At 37.7% G+C, this 22,253-nt stretch overlaps 1 protein-coding gene across 4 annotated transcripts in view; it reads right to left on the bottom strand.

Moving 5' to 3' along the window:
* Positions 1–115: 115 nt before the first annotated feature.
* The window catches only part of LOC139114658 (rho GTPase-activating protein 39-like), a 30,680-nt gene continuing 8,542 nt past the window's right edge, over positions 116–22,253 (bottom strand). Inside the window, exons 5-14 of one of the 4 annotated variants that reach the window (XM_070676507.1) lie at positions 21,895–22,082; positions 17,984–19,491; positions 16,284–16,576; positions 15,201–15,374; positions 13,874–13,944; positions 13,200–13,349; positions 12,666–12,795; positions 6,628–6,899; positions 5,315–5,573; positions 116–3,802 (exon numbers count right to left, since the gene is read on the bottom strand). In XM_070676507.1, coding sequence (XP_070532608.1) covers positions 3,608–3,802; positions 5,315–5,573; positions 6,628–6,899; positions 12,666–12,795; positions 13,200–13,349; positions 13,874–13,944; positions 15,201–15,374; positions 16,284–16,576; positions 17,984–19,491; positions 21,895–22,082 — 3,240 coding nt within the window. In that variant the 3' untranslated portion in view covers positions 116–3,607. Of the gene's footprint in view, positions 3,803–5,314; positions 5,574–6,627; positions 6,900–12,665; positions 12,796–13,199; positions 13,350–13,873; positions 13,945–15,200; positions 15,378–16,283; positions 16,577–17,983; positions 19,492–21,894; positions 22,083–22,253 lie in introns of all 4 variants that reach the window. The other 3 variants (XM_070676505.1, XM_070676508.1, XM_070676509.1) reach the window with 3 other exon arrangements.

Raw genomic sequence — 22,253 nt, 5'->3', positions numbered from 1 at the left:
TCAATTTCCTTGAGCAAAGTGTACGAGAAAAGTTGATAAAACTTTTATTACTTTGACTTAACTAGTTGTTTGGCTGTTGTTCAGAAGGGGAAATCAAAGACAAGACACAAATATGTTTATAATAACAAGTTGATATACATTACAATATGTAAACATTGCTTTTTCATAACATAATTACATTAGTTGTCAGTAGAAAGTCTTACAGCAGAAATTATGTTATCACATCTGGCAAAGAGAGAGAGGGATGGTGGGAATAATTTAATTCAAAATTCATGGTGAAACCATAGACAGTCACCATAGACAGTCAACTGTCTATGGTGAAACAGAAACGTTACTGAAGAATAGAAAAAAACATTTTTCTATAAAGTCAGGGTTGTAAAACATGATTGATTTATGCAAAGCAGAAAGTTTTAAAGTAGATTACATGCACAGAGAGGGTAATGTGACTTGACCAGTGAAAATAAATGATTTGAAATGAAGACTGGGTCATATACACTGTAATAAATATATAAACCTGGTTTTATACATAAATTATCAAGGCTTTGTAAACTGGTAAGTTTGTAGTCAGTTCACATGGCTGACTTCAATATTGAAATCTGAGTTCACATATGATTATTAAGAACAATGAAAAAATGGGATGCATAAAAGTCACAGAGTTTTCCAAATGTCAAAGTAAGACAAAACAAGGCTGATAGTGATGGAGGCATGTATTTGATGATGTAACATAGTACAATATCTTTCAGAATGTCGGTATTGTTTTAAGTCATACTAAAACCATCCTTCCCATAGATTTAAGATTCCAAGGTTTGCCATTCACAATGCTGTTTGTTTACACATTTTACACGGAGCTAATTTTCCTCATCTGAAGTGCAGTTACAATGGACACCACATTCACAAACTACAGAGTTCACTTGTTTAGCTAATGACAAATGACAGCTTATATACACATCTTGGGTCTTTGTATCCAATCACTCCTCAATGAGAACTGTACAACCTGTCATCAATGACAATTTCCATGCTTCAAGGTTTTCTGACCATAAAGGTTGCGTTTCATCCTTGCAATGCCCTCATTTTAAACCTGATGAGCTCTCCACATTTCCTACATCTGTTTCATTATCTGAGAAATATGACAGCAAGTCACTTTAAGCTAAGTCAACAAACATTCCATTTTTGCAAAAATGATTTTTTTCTAAAGTACACTACTATCAGTCTTTCAAAATGTAAATTTCATCAAAAATTTATTTTGTGCAAATGGTACAGGTGTACATTTGCAACCCCAATGCTTGCTGAAGGCCCTAATAATAATTACCAATTCTGTACACATGTGAAAAGTGAAGGTTACATGTTGCTGAGCAAGCTGGGTTTTTTACTAGAAAATTCCATCTGCTGTAGAGGTGTTCACCATGTATTACTACAGCGATCAAACGGTGAAAGATATCAAATATACTACATACAAGTCAATTTTGCTGGATTTATCATATAAGTTAGGTTAAGAATTCCACCCAGCTACCTCTTGTCTTTTCCAACTTACAACAACATCATGAGTTCCATTCAAGTTTGTTCATCACAAATGCTGTTGTCTGCTACGGAAGAACACTGACAACAGTGGCAAGAGCGGCTACTTATTCATTCCTATTGGGATTCTTTTTCAAATTGCTGGTTCTGTGTCTGATGTGTGAAGACTGATCTCTGTACGAACAAAATTTCTCTCATATTTTTGAGTGAATTCTTGAAACTTGTAGCAGAATTCACTAGGGAAAAGATCTGAACTTGAAGTGTTCTTTTCAATATTGACTGATTCAGATTCAGATTCAGATTCAGATTGTACACAGAGCACAGGCAATATAATATTTCATGTGTACCACACCTATAAGTGAATTACTAAGTTGTTTGAAATGACAGATCACAGACAGCTTATTAAGTAGAATATAAAAGAGTACAAAGCCTACAGTGAGCAAAACACTGGAATGAGAGTGCAGTGTTACCTTGATAAAATCATTAGTTTCAGTCAAAATCTTCTAAGGTGATGTAAAAGTTCTCAAATACAATTATCAGTCAGAATCCTCCTCAAGTCAAAATTTTTCAAATACAATGGTGAGTTATTTGAATATTTCAGTCAGTTAGAACATAATTGTCATAGAGCTCTGGTAAGACTTTAGCTGCCCCTTTATATGAAGGTTTTGTAAAACCAAGGAGAACTCTACAGGATTTGATGAGAAAGCTTGATAACCTTGATTGGCAAACTGTGCACACCAAAACACTACCAGTCACTTTCATTTTGACAGTGATTGGAGAGGAAAATAAATTGATAAATTAGAAAAGTGATTTTGGGGTAAGTACTTTGCACATAAATGTCAAACGGTTTAGTTGTGTTTCTCAGTACAATACAAAGGAAAGCCAGATCTGTAAACAGATGGCTCAGTAGAGCTCGCACAACACTGGAAAATCTACATGATTACATCACACAGGGGACTTGATTACTTGGTGCTGAAATAGTCTTCACTACAAGTTATCTAAAGTAGGTGACACAACTACTCTTGAACAATGAGTGATGCTGGGAAACACAGACGGTTGAAGACAATCCCATAGCAAATATTTGAGATCGTTTCAAGTTGTATCTCTGACATGCAAGGTTTGACTTTCAAAACGAAAACTGCTGCAAATCTGAGCAAGTCATTTGTCTTCATCCCACACTGGGGATAAAATTGGCCCTGGGTGGTTCAGAGAGTTCTGGTAAAGGGACACTGAAAATATTGACACACAGAGACAAAAAAATAGCACCTGTACTGAAAAACTGAGGAAGATCAGAGAAAATAAAGAGATATTGAACAAAATATCTTCAGAATATCAAAGGAACTTTCATAGATATAAATAAATAAATAGAATGAAACTTCTGGATCCTTGCCAAACTGTCTTCAGTAAAAAAAAATACCACAAATTATCTGTCTGCACATCACTGGCAGTTGGCTATACTGGGAAGTTTTACATAATGGGTAAATGACTGGCACATGGCATGAGAGGAAAGAGGTACATCATTTAAAATTGGAATCACTGGTGGTTAAATGGCGAATTATCCATCTCAAGAAATACACATATCTGATTTTTTTAAAATGATTACGTCCAACTATTGCGGTCAATTGGTCATATTTTGTGTTTTAAATATCATTTGTACATATGTTATTTTGGACACTATGGATATCGTTATATGCTGTAGGAAAACCCATAGACTATGACAGCAATCTTGCAGAGTGGAACTGCCATTAATCACATTCACTTTTTTAAAAAAAAACATCCATTTTTTTTACACCATACACACTTGACAAGGTGACTAGCTCTTGAATGTCAAATGAAAACCATGTAAAATGCTCAGAAATATAGCACATACATGTACAACACCTTGTCTGCACACAAGTTTTTCATTAAGGCAAAACTTTCATAAAAATGCAGTTTTGTATATTTACTCTTTTTAAATAACGAACACGACCCTTACTGTTTTCTATCCTTCATCGTTGGAAGTAGAAAGGAAGTTAGCAATACTAACTGATTTGTACAAGATACATCTATGTGCATGAATTCTAGACAACTACACTTCAGCTACAGAGTCCTACTAGATTACGTCCTCTATCATTGAGGTATCTAAATTTTGCATAAGCGTTCGCATAAATGACATTTCCTTCCTAGTGTTTTCAAAGATGGTGGAAGGGTCCACAGATTCACAGCGAAGGCAATTGGGTGCCATCACCATGGCCAAATTGTTAGCATCCATCTTAGTTACAGTGGCATTTTCGTCTTTCATAAAAATCTGAAACAAAAAAAAATATTAATGTTACAATATATTTTTATTAAAATAGCATTTTCGTCACTTTACACAGTAACATATAATATACATACAATGACATATAATCATTGTTTTAAATCTATCAATAAAATTGAAACAGCAATATCAAACATAACACATGGCTAGCTTTTAGAAATGACAATGACATGTATTTTCCCACTGAGTACAGCCCCTACTCTGATTAACACAGCGAACACAACATTCTGGAGGAAGGACCTACTGTTAAGCATCCTCAATTTCTATTGGTAAATTGAATATATGCAAACACGTTTGACCCAGGGTCACCATCAAAATCTCAGCTACTTCAGGGAATGAGGGGACACTTTGATTGTGTCAAGTGGGTGTCAAGTAGTTCATATATTCAGAAATGAAACAGGTCAAGTAAAATTTAATTGAAATAACATGCTGAAAATGCACCACTATACTTTGGAAGGTCTGGTTTTAAAATGGGTGAGGAATAAATGATTTGCTTTCCATAGAAACAATAAAGGACAGTGTGCCCTCTAAACATGATTTCTGAAACTGTGTCAATTTGAGGAATTGTGGAAATTTCTTTGCTTCTGTCCCTTATCTTCACATGTGAACTAAAAAATTTGCTTGCATTTCAGGCAATTTGTTTGCATGGTGATGTGTCCAATTTGCTGAGAGGTCACAATGACAAAGGAAATGTACATGATGGAATGAAAATTAATTCCGCAATCATGATATTAGTCATACAGTCTCATCTCAGGGTTTTGGGTGATTCAGTTTGTATAATATCATTGAATACAAATGTATGTCTGGAACAAATTAGCATACAATGTGGAACTTCACCCACGGTTTATTGTTCACGGCCATTGATGTCTTACATAGTAGATATTCTCTGAGAGATGAAAATTGAGCAATCTTTGAAGGTAATAATAATTGTCACATTAACAGGCCTAGAAGTTACAACTTTTGATGTTTTTTCCACTATTACTTTATATGTCACTACAGTTCCTTGTGCTACTTCCAAAATCATGTTGAAATATACAGTATTCAGTTTGTCAACTCAGCCTGTGCATGTGTAGACTGCACTGCTATGTTGACAGGTGAATTCTGGTCAGGACTAGAATTCAAATATCAACAATAACAATGTATTCTACATTCCGGTATACTAACTGGGTTGACAAGCTTAGTAGTAGGTGTTTTTAACATGATGGAAAACAAAAATTTGCATCTTTATCATGTATCAACAACAATATAAACTTCCACAAAAGGTACACTGAGCATACAATGATTCATTCTACATGGCAATTATATGGCTTACGACAGAGCTGAAAGAGTAGCAAAAATCCAGCTGAATGGGGTAACATATGGAAACAGTCAATTTTGATATTCATGTCTATTTCTATTACAGTATGGTCAGTATGTTGGTCAGTATGTTGGAGTATGCATGGCTAATTCAACTATCTTTGTCTGAGTGAACTGAGATTTTAAATCTGGGTATCTACTCACCTGTAAAAATTTTATGAGATAACATAGCACCAGTTTATGTATTTCAGGCAATGAGTGAACCACCTTATTAGCTCCTTCACTATTGTCATAATTATCGATACAATCTTCATAAAATTTGTTGGGAATAACAGGCTCATAGAGTTCACGGAACCAGAGTTTGAGGAGAGAGGCCGGAGTGTGGGGGTCTTGGCAGTCAGGTAGTAGCCACTGATCGCAGCGAACTTTTAAAGAATTCACTTCATCTATGTCACCAGGTACTCTGAAAGAAAAGATTGCAGTAGAAATGTCAAAATAAACATCTTTTTCCATGGAGGATACTGTGGTCAAGTTACACAATTTTGTTAATATTTGGATAAGGTTATAATCTAATCAATGTAGATAATAAGGGGGCTTACTTGAGAGATATGGAAACCTGTATTTGTTGATGAAACCATGCAAAGAGTGTATGGGTCATATTCAAAGGCTAGATTGTTCATCTCAAAGCAAAATGATTTACCCATACAACTTTTAAAGGATTATTAAACACCATGTAAATAGTCACTACCAACATATACAAATGTAAAACACCAGGGATTGAGGACTGCAGCTTAATCTGAAAAACTCTGTGTGTTCTGATACCTGATGCTTGCATGCATGTATAGACCAAGGGAGAGTATACATAAACCATGTCATTTCACATGATAATGCAAATCAATGAACAGCCCAGCACAGTACAATAAATTACCCACAATTCTATTTGATTTGTACCAACAACATTAGTTTTCTTACAACTTTTTCAGTTCTGCATGAAAGCAATACTATTAAGCCTCTAGATAATTGATTAATTATATCTATTAAAAGTACATTTAGATGTTTCAGTATAAATTTCAAAGAAACCGTTAAATAACCATAAAAGTCATGTTCTGCAGGTACTACAAATGCCATTATTTTGGGATGTATGTTATGACAAACTGAAGGGGTCACTCTCTGTGAAAGTAAATTTATTTCGTCTTTTCTATTTGGATAAAACAATATCCTTTTGTTTCATAAAACGGGTGCAACTAGGCTCCCTACTGTACATCAAATCATTCTGTATACGCTGAAGAAACAATCAGTTGAAAATTTTCCAAGGGGCTATCTCCTCTCTCAATCAAGCATTGAGAAAAAGATGCCTTTAAAAGTACGTTTTCAGATTTTTAAAAACTAGTCTATGAATCTGTGTACACAAGGGAGACAAGACATGGTAGACTTCACTGAGGAATCTCCAAGTGCACAAATCAAGATGAATTATGGGAAATCTCCAGTACTGTGCCCCGTGAAGTAGTTTGTCTTACCTAAAAAGACCCTCTGTTTGTGTGCCGTTTAAATTAAGAATTTCTTCAGCCAGTGTTACCAAGATCCAGGGCAGCTTTCTATCGGGGAATTTATCCTTCTGTAGAGCCATCACATCTTCTAGCGTATTACCAAACATAGATGGATTAAAGACAGAATTTCTAGCTTGCTCTATTTCTTCTATGGTAGGTTTCTTAAGTCCCTTCTTGGCTCCAGACTTTGATATTCTTTCTAGTTGTTTGTAACAGTGTGATGCATACACACTTACTGGAACCTGCAGTGAAATACATGTGTATCAGTATCCAATGAAATGTGTTTGTATTTCTACACACAGGACATCCCTTCAAGTGAGTCTGGAGTTCAACACACTCTAACTCTCTACTTTACTCATATTTTAACTGTGTTTTGGCAAGACTAAAGAACCATGGGTCCACATTGCACAATTTTACAAACTCCATTGATTCAAGGGACTCCCATTTATACTGACTGACAGGTAGCCCTGAGAAAACCTGATTTATTTTTGTTCACAAACTGTGCAATCCAAGACAGTAATTGAGTACTGCCATAGGCTGTTCAGTTCACGATAATGAAATACGTACTGTTTTCATATATACTTATATTCATACATTTATGAAAATTAGCCACAGGAGATGTTGAGGTAGAATGCTCACAACAAATATGCTGAATCACTAAATCATTAAAATGTAACGTGATACCACTTATTACAACACAAACATGAAACAAAACATAAAACCAAGAGAGACATATATAGCAAAAGACATTAAAGGTCTGGTGAAATGCCCATGTTGCAAAATCACAAAAATACAGTTGATGGTCTATAAAACAGTCACATTGATTTCTTTTTTCGTTTAGCGCGCGTGATAATGAAATATGGCAAAAGAAAAATGCAATGTGGGCATGTCCCCCGAGCCTCTCCAGTCGACTTTTTTCGGCTTTCCGAAGTTTGTCCGACGCCGCATCTCATAACGGGAAGTAAAGTATTTCACACCTCCGTAAGCTCCCCACGGGGGGTAACTTCTAGGATTTCCGCTTACATGATCAGGACAGTGTCCTCCTTCACTATGGGAAGACGTTGTTCTTTTGGTGGCTGTGACAGCGGCAAGAACGTGAACGGCTCAACTGTAAACTTTTTCAGGTTCCTGTCAAGTGTTGAGTGTTTGAACCGTAATGTGCTTGTCTCTTCTGGTTCTTACGATCGGCTGAGCCTGCCTTGCTACTCGCCACACCGGTTGGGACTGCGATGCAAATCAGCTGCATGAACACCAACACTGAACGTTGAGACTACCATTAAAACGAACAACAATACTGAACGTAGAGATCGCGATACAAATCATGGAGGTAGAGTCCTCCATGATACAAATTGACAGCAACACGGAACGCGTCGTTGGGACGGCGATTAAAATGAAGAACAACGGGGAATACCGGACCAGGAGGACCGCCATGCAAATCGACCGCAACATGGAAGCATGTAGACCGCAATGCAAATCAACTGCAACACCGAACCTTGTGGCCTCGTATGTCTGCTATGTATAGCAAAAGTTTCAATTCTCGCGAGCGAGCATTCCTATGCCTGCTGTACACTAGACAAAATGACGTCAAATTTATCGCAAGGGCTCGCGTGTGCCTAAGTTTCAATTCTCGCGAGAACCATTTATGCCTGCTGTACACTAGACTAAATGACGTCAAGTCTCTCACTAGACTTGGCTTGATTGCAAATGCTTACGACGGACAGAACACAATAATACGGATGTAGATACAGTTTTTGCGAATCGCCGAGATAGATGTACAGATCAACAAAAGACTAAAAAAGCCACGTTTTTTCTTTATTTTGCCATATTGTTTAAACAAAAAAGTCAGTTTTGCCACTGTGGCGAATTAGGATCGATTTTTTTTTTTCGCCACTTCGGATTTTGATTCACATTGGCAAACGTGGCGAATGGGCAGCGCGAACACTGTTTTGTTAGCGGATACCGGGCCGAGATACGGCGGTGTGGGGCCGCTATTCGATGTAAATGAACACACCTGTGACGTCACAGATGGCCAACCATGATCCCAGCTGAGGGCGTGACCTGAGTGTCACAAAATGACCTGATGAAAGCCGCGCACAGAAATATAAAAAAACAAGTCATCGTTGATGACCCAGTCCCCGCTTGCTAATGGGTACTTTGATTACAGGTTCTGTGATAAAAATACTTTGATACAGATGGCACTCAATGGCCAAGAATGAGTTCCATGGTGATGAAAAACATAAAACCAATGTAGGCCACTATCCTAAAGGTCATTAAATGAGTCAACTGGGAATTAGTTGACAGGATGTTGCAAAACATTTTTTCATTCTATCCTAACACTAATAGATAACCGGTACCATATTTCATAAAGTTTAATGTAGTATTTACAACACTATGAGATCAACATCTGTATCAAGTTTCATCAAATTTGACGTTGTATTTGTGGATATATCACTCTAATTAGGAAAGTTCATTACATATGCAATTACAAATTAATTAAAATGACACTGATAAATGTCTTTTTCACTGTTAAAGCAATGTGAGCTTAACATCTGTACAAAGTTTCATGAAATTTGATGCAGTATTTCTGACATATCAACCTAATTATGAAACTTCAATAATTGACATGATACTGCTACATGACGTGAAACAACTGACGAGCATGTATGAAATAGGTCAATGTCCTTGTACCAACTTTGAATGATACTGGTGGAAATACCGGTATGTCTGAGTTATGGCTCAGTACATGAGAAAATCGTAACAAATTTGCCGCCACGCAGCGATATTTGATCTTACTGTTTAAAAAATCAACACATATATGTATTACATAAGTCAATGTCCAGGTACAAACTTTGAATAAAATCAGATGAGACTTGCTAGAGTTATGGCTCTCGACATGAAAAAAATCATAACAAAATTGCTACCATGTGGCCATATCAGACCATATCGAGAAACAAATCAATGTACTTATGTATACTATAAGTCAATGTCCTTGTACCAACTTTGAATAAATTTGCTTGATACATGTCTGAGTTATTGTTCAGGACATGGAAAGTCGTAAAAAAAATGGCCACAAGGCGGCCATATTGGATCGTATCACAAAACAATTCAATGTGCATAAGTATAACATAGGTCAATGTCCTTGTACCAACTTTGAATAAAATCAGTTGAGATATGCCTGAATTATGGCTTTGTACACGAAAAAATCATAACAAAATGGCCGCCTGGCGGCCATATTGGATGATATCACAAAACAAATCCACATGCATATATATGACATTGGTCAATGTCCTTGTACCAACTTTGAATAAAATCTGTTGAAACATGTCTGAGTTATGGCGCTGTACATGAAAAAATCGTAATAAAATGGCCGCCTGGTGGCCATATTGGATCGTATCACAAAACAAATCGACATGCATATATATGACATAGGTCAATGTCCTTGTACCAAGTTTGAATAAAATCGGTTGAGATATGCCTGAGTTATGGCACTGTACATGAAAAATTGAAACAAAATGGCCGCCTGGCGGCCATATTGGATCGTATCACAAAACAAATCAATGTGCATATGTATGACATTGGTCATTGTCCTTGTACCAACTTTGAATAAAATCGGTTGAAACATGCCTGAGTTATGGCGCTGTACCGTACATGAAAAAAGTCGTAATAAAATGGCCGCCTGGTGGCCATATTGGATCGTATCACAAAACAAATCGACATGCATATATATGACATAGGTCAATGTCCTTGTACCAAGTTTGAATAAAATCGGTTGAGATATGCCTGAGTTATGGCACTGTACATGAAAAAATTGAAACAAAATGGCCGCCTGGCGGCCATATTGGATCGTATCACAAAACAAATCAATGTGCATATGTATGACATTGGTCATTGTCCTTGTACCAACTTTGAATAAAATCGGTTGAAACATGCCTGAGTTATGGCTCTGTACATGAAAAAATCGTAATAAAATGGCCGCCTGGCGGCCATATTGGATCATATCACAAACAAATTGACATGCATATCTATGACATTGGTCAATGTCCGTCCTTGTACCAACTTTGAATAAAATCGGTTGAAACATGTCTGAGTTATGGCTCCGTACATGAAAAAATTGTAATAAAATGGCCGCCTGGCGGCCATATTGGATCGTATCGCATAATAAATCGATGTGCATCTGTAGGTCATAGTGCTATGCCTTTGTGCCAAGTTTGAACAAAATTGGTTTGGCAGTGTCTGAGAAACTGTTGATGACGGACGGACGGACGGACGGACGGACGGACGGACGGGACCCAATCTAGAAGTCCCCGGCGGACTTCGTCCGCGGGGACTAATTAACATTCGCGCGTACTTTTAGGTTGCAATTCTGTTGCGAGTGTAATAGTATTGCCCCCCTGGAAGATATTCAGTTACAATAATGGGATCATTTCACCAGACCTCTAAACTCAATGAGAAGACATCTTCTGAGCCTTCAACAATATTGTAAATAGTTGAAGTCAGGTGTTTCTAAAACATGTGTATCACAATGATTACAAAATACTACAATAACCAGAAACAAATGTAACTGACTTTCTCATCATCTTTTATGTGAAGAGGCTTGATTCAAAACATTGCAAAATTCACTGTTATTTGTAACTTTGCCTGCCAGTGGTGTCCACCATTGCAGATCATCTAACAATCAGGATATTGTTATGGCACTTGGGAGTTGAAGGAGTCGACCGGAATGGATGTTGTCATTGAAATGTGTCAGACATTGAAATCTGAATGTACTGGTCAACAAAATCAGTGTCAACAACTAGCTCAACTTCAAAGATGAAGTGAGAACTTTGTTGATGAGGTACTTGTGATAAAACATTTACACTGACACTTCCCCATCCTTTTGAAACAAAAATTTAAAGCTAAGCAAAAGTGAAAGATTTACACTTTTATCAAACTTTTCTCAGGAAAATTTCAACCATTCCCTTTCAAAATCAAGAATAAAAATCAAGGGTTACGATTTAAATTTCTGTACTGGACTGACTAATTACCCAATATTAACTGATATTTGAAATTCAAAATGGCCGCCATCCCTGTGTTAATTCTATGTGGAAAAAATACCGCAATTATACGGTGTCGCTCAAATTTGATCAGAATTGGTACATACCAAAGATCAACAATAAGTGTTATTTCTATCTGTTCAGTGCAGGAAAATTATACGTTGATGTTATGACAATTTCTGCACAGTACAACCAGAAAAACAACAAGAAATATTTAAACTAGAAAATTAAGAATGACAAAAGTAAATAAGGTCTCAAACTTTAGATACTGAAGGTCAACTTTAGCAACATGCATAGCAGAGAATCTTTCTACCATGGATGTACAAAAATAGACATCCATATGGTTTCAGCAGATCTGTTAATATGTCACAGTTCATAAACAATGACAGGAAATGAACAATTAGCTGTTTCAGTTACTGCTACCACTCCCAAACATAATAGGTACCCTGCATACAAATAGGTTAAAGGTCAAAATCCTCTTATTTAGACGTGTGGGCTGATTCAGTTCACTGCCACCACTCCTGCACACTTGCAGTATTTCCCTTTTTCTTACCTCATTTGCACATTTTTGACACTGATGTGTTCATTTGAACAAATTCACATCTCAACCCCTACATCTACCTGTACACCAAATACTGAGACGGTAGCTTTGGCGGTATGGGAGCCTTTGTGTGTGACGGACATACATCCGCACATACCCACAAATATACAGACATACAGACGCCACTCAGACTCATCATATAAGCTCTTTTTGGTATTTATATATAAAACCAAATATGAGCTAAAAATTAAATTTGGTGATTAAAGATGGTGAAAACATCATTCACTCCCAGAGCTTCAAAATGAGCCCATACACGTGGTAGATCAGAATATGAATATCTATTTCTAAAATACATTCTACATGTACCTTTACAGAGTTTTGGGTGAACCATGCAATGTGAATTCACGATGACTATGGAGATAACTGTGTCTTACCATTTCAGTGTCCATTGAACGGTCTAAGTGTCTGTAAATATAACCTTCTAAATAGGAATGAAATTTGGATGATGGTGGAAAGAATGCTAAACATATTGCCATCAGTTCCCAGCCTTTTTCAAGACTTTCACTGAAAGAAAACATACAGGAAGCAAAATGAAATAGTACGTCCATTGACGTGTAGGGCAGAGAACACAATACATATTTATAGAGTGAAAGCTATCTTTTCATCTTTTGCAGCTGTGACTGTAATATTATGATGGCTTTGCTAGGAAATATCCTATAAGTACTTGACACAACACATGATCTACCACATAATGGTTCTTCTGAACCACTGTTCTCAAGTTTAGTTTTGATGAATGCATTCTGCTTTCAAGGCCAACAATGACCGTTTGCTATGTACATGTATCCATGGCTACCTACAGAAGGTGTACTCCATCTGATTGAGTCAATTACCCCATTCACTGGTTACATCACTGCGTAAGACTTTACTAACGATGCTGTTGACTTCCTTATATCAGTTTCATAACTTACTCTTTTTTATTGTCTGTTGTCTGTCTGCATACTTGAATCAGCATTTCATCTCGTATAACAGGTGTACTCCAGCCTCTAGTGGTTAAGTCCAATGCAACCGCTTCAGGTGTCATCTTGGATTTTCGATCACCCATGTATGTCTGAATTAGTGGATATTGTTAAGGAATATTGACTAAAACTAAAAGGACTATGCTGTGCCACACTGGGTATTATTTTTGCAGCAAGTTTGAAAGAAATCAGTCGAGGCATGACTTTTGGGAAAAGGTCACCAGTGTCATTTTTAGACGGCCCTATAACATATGAATGAATGTGAGAATGTTATGAACACTGGTAAGGTGTATTTATGGATTGAGAAATGAGTCAAACCTCAGTTCAAGCAACACTAATTTTCTGAAGGGAAATGTAACTTCAGATTCCTCACTGCTTTGTTAATACATGCAAATGTTGGAACACCCCATGTTACACACTTACAGTTAACTGTCTGTTGTCTAAAGAGCAAGTTCACCTCAGTATCATTAAAGTGAGGTTCTACCCTTTTTTGTGATAGACAGGTAATAATCTACAACATTCAGTAAAGACCTCATTATTGTAATGACATACACAAAAGAACAGATTCTTGGTATAATGAACTCAGTGTTTTTTTGCCTATTGATAACTTGACAGAAAGGATATGTTTAAAAATTTCAACTGCTTCCTTCTTCACGGTTCTCTCCGATGTAACGATCATTGGTTTCTTGATTGGTTCCTGCAAAGTTAATCAAATTTCACATTTGTGAAAATTGAACACACCCATTATGTTTCTCAAAGGTAAGATGAGATGGAAAACACACTTCCACTTTCACAAAGAATGGTGAGATGAGCCCTAGTGGGGGAGATGAGCCCAGTGAAGTACACTAGAGTGACACAGACTACTTTCAGGACAATATGAGCTACAATAATCTAAACTCTGGCCCAGCTGATCCAAGCTGCAGCAAACTGGATCTTGCATCTGAGTCAACACCACGTGACAGGGGCAAAGCAATCATGCTTATGATTTCATTTAGGAAATTAAGATTCAGAAATACAGATGACTTTTAGGGATTTGCTATATTTGTATTTGTGAGGTAAACTTGTTAAAAAAAAAGTTGCCTCTCCTTGTGTAATCATATTGGCTGTAGTATTCTGAACATGTTAGTAAAAATGTACAGAAAACCATACTTTTACTCAATGATTAGAATGGAGACATTTTTATGAGCAGGTCAGGATTTAGACTCTCCACAGTCGCTGTGCCTTGTTTTGTGCGCGCCCACGATGGGCCTGCATTCGAAGACTACGCTGTGCAGCTGTGAGCACGCGCTGCCAGACACAGCGACTGTCCGTTTTTGCAAGGGTATGAATATTCATAAGGGTAGTGACCTCAAAGAAACACCTATCTAATGGGGCGGAGAGAATATATACTAGTAGCGGTAGACCTATATAGGTGGTATGCTTTTATTTTTTATTTTTCATTTTATTTGGCTATGCTACTTGTCATTTTTGTTTTGATTAACGGGTGTGTGGAGTTCTATAAAGTACCCGGATCAGGCAGAAATCCGACCGGTCGCTTGCAAGAACGTCCAGACCCTGGCATTCGCGTCGCGTCTCCGAAGCACGCGCATGTTCCAACAGGGGAGAACGCGAATCGCAGGGTCTCTGCCAGACTAGTCAGGATTGTATGGGATTAGTTAGAATCTCTGAATGCACAACAAATACTCCTCTCAATTTTCTCATTTTGGTAATGTAAGACAAAATTCTGTAATATCACTGAGAAACATATGGATAAGCGTTTCATTGGTTGTTTGTCTCTCTCCTTCCAACAAGGAAATGTTTAGCCATTTTTCTAGCGGATCACAATAGTTGAAGTAAAAGAGTGATATTACACACAGATGATTAAAGTCAATGAAACAAAGACAAAGCAAGACAGAACTACCAACAGTCAACATGACATCTGTAGATGTGATATGGCTCAAACAAAACCCTTACCTTGCACCATGAAAGCATGGTACCAACGGATTCCTTCTTTCGAAAGAGTCCCTTTTTATGTTTATTTAAATTATCTAAGTTTTCTAAATCACTCTCTGATGATGGTTTTCTCACTTTTCCCAGCATCATTGAGGTGGTTCCGCCTTTGCTAGCCCCTGGTACCGTACCATGCCTCTGCTGAGAAAAAACAGAATTCAACCATTAGTGTCTTACTGACTCAGCGTTTTGCAGACACACTTATTACTTCATGACTTGTTGAACTGCCCTGCCTCACATCCTCTAATGAACTAACTGTCTTGTTAAGAGTGAAAACATGCTATACTTTAGATATGGATTTTACTAAACACATGCAACTAATTACTACTGTGAATACATGCTAGAGACAAGTTACAGCATTCAACTCACTTCCTTGCATGAGGGTCATAGCTAATTATTATCAATGATAATGGTTAGACTAAAGTTGGAAGATGAAGAGACCATTGCTACACCTATGTGCTTCCACGTATCATGCCATTCTAGTAATCTCAAAACAGCTGCAGATACAACACTGGCTGGTCACAAGAATCTTGAAAAGTATAGAAAATTTACATGATAGCCAAAAATGGCAGCACCTTACATTCCAATCCAGCTTATTTTTCAAGTTCCCCTGTTTTGGAATTCTCCCTCTTCTAAAAAAGATTTACCATCACCGTTTTAATTTTAACTGAACAAAGTCAAAAAGTTTTTCACAGAAAGTGCCCTCTGGACCTACATGTACTCTAATGTACAATGAATTATCTGTGAGCCCTCAAACTTTTATGATTTCTAATCTATGAGTCAATTCAAGAATTTCTTGATATTTTCTTTTGTCAGCTCTGTACTGTGTGAAATTTGTACGTCAGTAGTTCATCAAATAGCCTTACAGGGTATATACTGTGATTTATCATATACGGTATTAAGTCATGAATTAGTGAGTGTGTGAGGGGTTTCTACTCAAGCAATATCTAAGTATAGAAATACAGAGACACATTACCAGACATCTAGGGCATGCAGGTGGTACATACACATCCGGACTACTTTGATTATTGGGTGTCATTTACCCACCTGACGATCTAGACTACTAACTGCGGGGTTAGCGACAACCAAGTCCTCAGAACGACTCTGCATTACCATAGAAACTGGCCGAGGTTGATGGAGGGAGTCCTGCAGCGAGGTGCTTTTTTCAAACTGGGTCCCGTTTGAACTGTGCTTGTCAGCCTTCTTGCGCTTCAGCGAGGAGTGAAATGAGTGGTGTGGCAGTGCTTCGGCTCGTATCCTGGTTGTGTTCGGTGACGACTGCGCCACTAACACCGAGTCGCTTTCATAGTTGACGCTACTTTCATCTCCACCTGCTGACACTGTGCACCCAAAAACAACATGACCAGAAAAGTAAGATATTTAACTGTTATCTAAAACAAGTCATTACTAATGACTTTGCATGCCATTTGGATAAAATGTAAAACTGCAAGACTCTTTCCAGTGGGTGTTATTTTACAGCAAGTATTACACACAGGTGCCTGATATTCAAGTAGCTATCAAAAGCTACAGTCTGTGTCACACTTTGGTTGAGGTTATATAGATATGACTGTTATGTTAATCCTGACACAGAATTCCTCAGTTAATGACATTGAACAAGTACTTCATACTGATTCAACGAAGTGCTTCCAGGTCAATATTTCTGAATTATGCTAGACAATGATTTTGAAACAATATGGAATCGTTAATTGAGGCATTGGGTCAATGATTTCAAAAAAGAGGTCGAGAATAAAATTACATCTAAATGGCTGAAACTGACTTGAAAATTCAAAGATGGAACAAAGTCTACAAGAAACACCACATTATTTAATATCAACTGCCTTTTGGCATGAATTCATTTGTAGAACTTCAATCAAATTGGCAGAACTTTGATGAAACAAAATCAAATTACCAGTACAACATAAGTTCAACTATATTATTCTGTTGGTCCATCGGGATTACTGATGAAAATTATGGATTTCAATGTAGGATAGTTTGCTATCCTGATACCAAAGGCAGAGTGTTCAGAGCCTTCAAAACTTGGTGCAAGAAAATAATCAAATATCATCAATAACTTATCTATTCTCTCATGGTCATCTAAAACAATTTGGGTGGATCTGTAAAAATAACTCATCTACTTGTGTGAAATTTTGTCACAAAAATGCTTGCAATTTTCTGTTTGGCTCCAATAAAGATGCTACCATCACACGATAATACACACAGACACAAGTAGGTCCACAGACAAACAACATATGGCAATGGCAAAGGCACTCTAGATTCCTTGCTGATGCACGGTATGAAAATTCAAGACATCATTACAAATTACATTCAGAAAGGGTAGCAATATGGAATTGATACAGTAGTTTTCTCAAAAAGCCATACAGTTAAACATGCAGGACAATAAAGGATACCAACACAGCTACATCAAGTAGAAAGGTAGCCTGAGGGTTTTAACCTATTCACCCCCAATTCCCTGTAAATAGGTCCACAATCACCATTGACAACAATGGATTTAGGCCAAACCATTGTGGTGAAAGGGATAAGATTTTTCCTTAAGAATACCATATTATTTGACAATCTACCTAAATAGATTTCAACCAATAATACACTAAAAGAAATCAATTTTAATCAGTCATGGTAATTGCAGAACAATGATCACAAATTGATGTAAAAAAATTATGAATGCTGTACCAACATCACATGACAGATCTATTTTCGATTTTTGACAATTGACAAACCATGTCACTCACCTTCAGAGTCATAACTTCCAGCTGTTTTTGGTGAGAATGTTGCAGAACTTTGAGAAGCTTGACTACTATCCCTGCTGTGGTTGATCACTAGTTTTTCACCATTGACTGGACTTGAGCGGCTTTCTTCAGTGCTTGAGTAAGTCAGAGTCCCAAAGTGGTGTCGATGAACCGGCGAAGGACTTCCATGAGGAATGAGATCTGACAGTATATATTGTGGTTTCTGATGTACCTGTATGGGTTCGTCTTGTTGTGGGTGGTGGTGGTGGTGATGGTGATGGTGCTGCTGTTGTTGTTGCTGCTGTTGTTGTTGTTGATGATGATGATGATGGTGATGTTGCTGCTGCTGTTGTAGTTGCTGCTGTTGATGTTGATGTTGTTGTAATTGTTGTTGTTGTTGTTGTTGTTGATGATGAAGATGAAGTTGCTGTTGGAACTGGCTTTGCATTTGTCGTTTTTGTTCCCTCTGGTGTTGCTGTTGCTGATGTTGCAGTTGTTGCTTTTGCTGGAATTGTTTCAGTTGCTGCCTGTGCTGTTCTTGGTACTGTTGGCGTTGCTGCTGTTGCCGCATGTGGTGTTGCATTTGTATCTGTTTCTGATATGTCGCTAAGTTCAAGTATTCATGATCGCTAGAGTCCTGTTGATCTCGGCTTCTCTCCATTGGAAAATTTTCGTACTCCGGGGCAGGAAACGTCAGCGTTGGTTGGGCCGGCCTTCTCATATGCTGCATATGATGCTGCTGTTGTTGTTGTTGTTGCTGTAGCAGTTGTTGCTGTTGCAAGAGTTGTTGCTGTTGCTGTACATAATGCTGGGTCCTCTGCAAGTTTGCCGCCACGGCCTGCTGCTGGGCCTGTAGAGTTTTCGGTGTAATCTGTGATAGCTGTCCATCTTTAAGTTGCAAGGAGTAAAGTCCGCCTTCCACAGGCTGTACAGGCTGCTCTGGCGGGAAATGCAGATCAGCGCTATGCTGTCTGGGATGCGTGTGTTGGTGATGATGTTGCACTTGGGGCTCTCTGTCATAGTACATGGGTTGACTTGCACTTCGTTGATGCTGTGGGGGAGGCTGTGATGCTGGTGGCGGCGGCATGGTCAGATTGTCAGAATGCTGTGAAGTTTTAGACAACTGACTCCCTGAGCGTTGATGACTATGCATCATTTGCAATTCAGGCGGAAGGTCTCTTCGTCGCGTCCGAGGACTTTCAGTATAACCTCTACTCATTAACATGTCAGTATACCTAGTTTGTGAGTCAACCGAGCCTTTCCTACGAGTCCTTGGACTGTCCATGTATTGTTTTCGATAAGAGGCTGGGCTCTCAGTTCTTTCAGGAAAAGAGTATTGACTAGAATGTGAAGAATGAGATGACATTTGGCTGTCAGTCCTTTCATGCTGAGAATGTGTTGTACCAGTGGAATAACCAGTGCTTTGCTGACTATTTGATCTTTCATGATAGTAATGTTGATGAGGGTGATGCCGATGATGATGTCCATGGGAATGGGAACCATTTGCTCGCCTGAAATTGTAGTGGAGGAAAATTAGCAGTGCAAATAAGAGTCAATAGTTTAAACTGGTTTGTCACAACGAAAAACTGCATTGCTCACATTTTTCACAAGTACGCCAGTGTGACCTAAGCCAGACTGCCTTTTGCACTGACTTCAGCACAAATGGCTATTAATGACTAAATATGTATTTGACGAAAATCCAATCCTTTACAAAATACCCTATTTTCTCATCTCCGTTTCAGGAAATAAAATCTACAGTTCAATATGCATTGCAATTTTCACAGATCAAAATTTATAATATGGAAGGTTTAATGAAGACAAAGTTTGAATTTTAAAAGACATGTCAAAAGTGAACACTTTTGAATCACAGATGTTCACTGTGAGCTAACGCCTGGCAGAGTTGCATCACTACCACTGGATAAATTCTTGCATTTATATTGCCTCATATATGTACGGTAGGTAATGTTCTGAATTCAACTTAAATCTTTGGGCACTGATGAGCAACCAATTATAAATCTGGTAAGATAATGCATGTTACATGATTGCTATTGGGAAAAAGTGTAACAGTGAAATTGGCTAATGGTTGCTGATGTAGTTAATGTATTGGAAGTTACCAGATGATATGATTATGCAAATCAATTAGTGCAGCTGTTTGCACACTGAATGACCAATTAAGTTGATCTAATTGGAGACATTTCACGGTAATTGCTTTGGTAATTGCTTCAACTATTACCACTTCAGCAGTGATAAATACCGTCTCATTTGACCTATATCACAGATTCAGGAGGTGCTACGCTGCAGGTTTGATCACAGACTCAGTGTGTGCTGTAGATGCACGTATCACAGCATATTATGATGCAATGAAAAACATCCTACATTTCTGAAGACGTGTGAAAAATTTTATTACAAAGTAATCCAAGAAACAGAACTGAACCAGGAGCAACTGTGAAAAAAATTTTCAGAGTACAAACAGCAGATGCATCAGACTGTATTTTCTTGTCATAATTCAATAAGCATTTTGAGAAAACAAAAGGTACTATCAGTGTTTTTTACATAGTGCCAAAAATCCATGCAGACCATAATGAGATACACTTTAAATAGAAACACAAAAAGTAGAAAAGTGACTCCAGATCTGAGAATTGGAAGACAAGATAAAATTATTGCAACAATGAACTCTGAGTGGGAGTGCATTTCACCAAACTGACAAGAAGGTATGCATTTTATAACACTGAGGAAGCAACACTGAAAACCCTGTTGCTAATTTTTTTTTGTCCTTGCTGTAATGTTACTAAGTCTAAAGGGCCCATCACATGGTTTTATACATAAATGTTGGGATTACTCAGTGGCCCCTGGACGCGATATGTTTATTTCCACAGTCATTTATAGCATGTTTGCAGAATGATAGACGAATAAAAGTATGAAACTGTCACTTTCTAAAAGTTTGATAAGTTGAATTTTTTTTGCCTTTCTGAAGATATTCCAATCATTAAGTATGTAAATACAGTATTTCACACCATCCATGACAGTGACAATGAGACAGGGCCTCCATTAATTTAACATCATGAACCTGCTTTAAGGAGAACCATTTCAGTTTTGTTTATGGCAGTCTGTTATCCCCTCTCTGAATATGAATACGGTCCACTCCCTCCTCCTATGTGGTCCACTACTGCCAGCCATGTCTTACCAAATGCTGGGCCTGGAGAAAATCATCCCTAAATTGCCAGTTTCGTTGGTCATGCAAACATTTCAGTCAAAATGCAATTGCAACTACCTCCAATAAAGTTATGCCAATGCCATATAAATTAGGTGAAGACCATTTCATTGGCCCTTCAAAATGACCAGTGGGACATAGACTTCACCTTGGGATATAGATACTGACCAACTCACTTGTACTCAGATATGGAGGAATAGAACCAAGAAAGACTAAATTCTTGCAAATTATATGCTGATGTAGAGCAATTCCTCTGGAAGTGGAAAGCTATAAATATGATACTTGAAATGTGTAATCATTTTGGCTGTAATGTTGAATAAGATGTACAGAAAACCATACTTTTAGGTGCTTTCACTTCCTGGTTTCACATTGGTGGTCAAATCATTTTAAGATCCAAAGGTCATGGGCTGGTATCCAAAAATAATTTCTAGCCCAACCCTATTTCCTCTAGCCCACTAGACAACTTTTTACTCACTGACACAATAATTCACTGGTATGTTGGGCTAGTTATGGCAAAAAGACTACTAGCCCTGTCATTGGAACCACTAGTCCATCAAGCTTGGGCTGGTGGATTTGTTCACCACTGAATACATACCCGGCAGAATCAAAGAAACAATTAATAACACATTTTTTTAAGAGTACCTTTGAACCACACTAGAAAATTTCACGAATACAGAACTTGTTAGATAAAGTATTGACTAACCTATCAGGTCTTTGTAAAGGTGGTGTTATACTAGCAGCCCTTCTTGTCAATGATGGACTATCAACACTAGCTTCTCTCCTGGCTTTCTGTTCTCTCATCTCTCTTTCTCTTTCCCTCTCTCGCCTTTCCCTTCTTTCTCTTCTCTCTCGATGGTCCTTGTGATGGTGCTGTCTTGATTTGTCATGTTTCTACATTTAAGGAGGAAAATATCCTTGTTTTGATGGCTGTACGTGATGTATCTTAGTGCCATTAAATATGTCGTTGAAGCTGAAGATATCCCTAAATTGAGCACAACAATCTGATTACACAACAAATCAATGTTTGAAAATTTGGAATTCAAAAACAATCTTTTCACACAG

Source organism: Ptychodera flava, chromosome 16 (assembly GCF_041260155.1).
Source record: "Ptychodera flava strain L36383 chromosome 16, AS_Pfla_20210202, whole genome shotgun sequence".
Lineage (NCBI taxonomy): Eukaryota > Metazoa > Hemichordata > Enteropneusta > Ptychoderidae > Ptychodera > Ptychodera flava.
The sequence above is the reverse complement of the archived record's forward strand: the minus strand, read 5'-3'. Positions and strand labels throughout refer to the sequence as shown.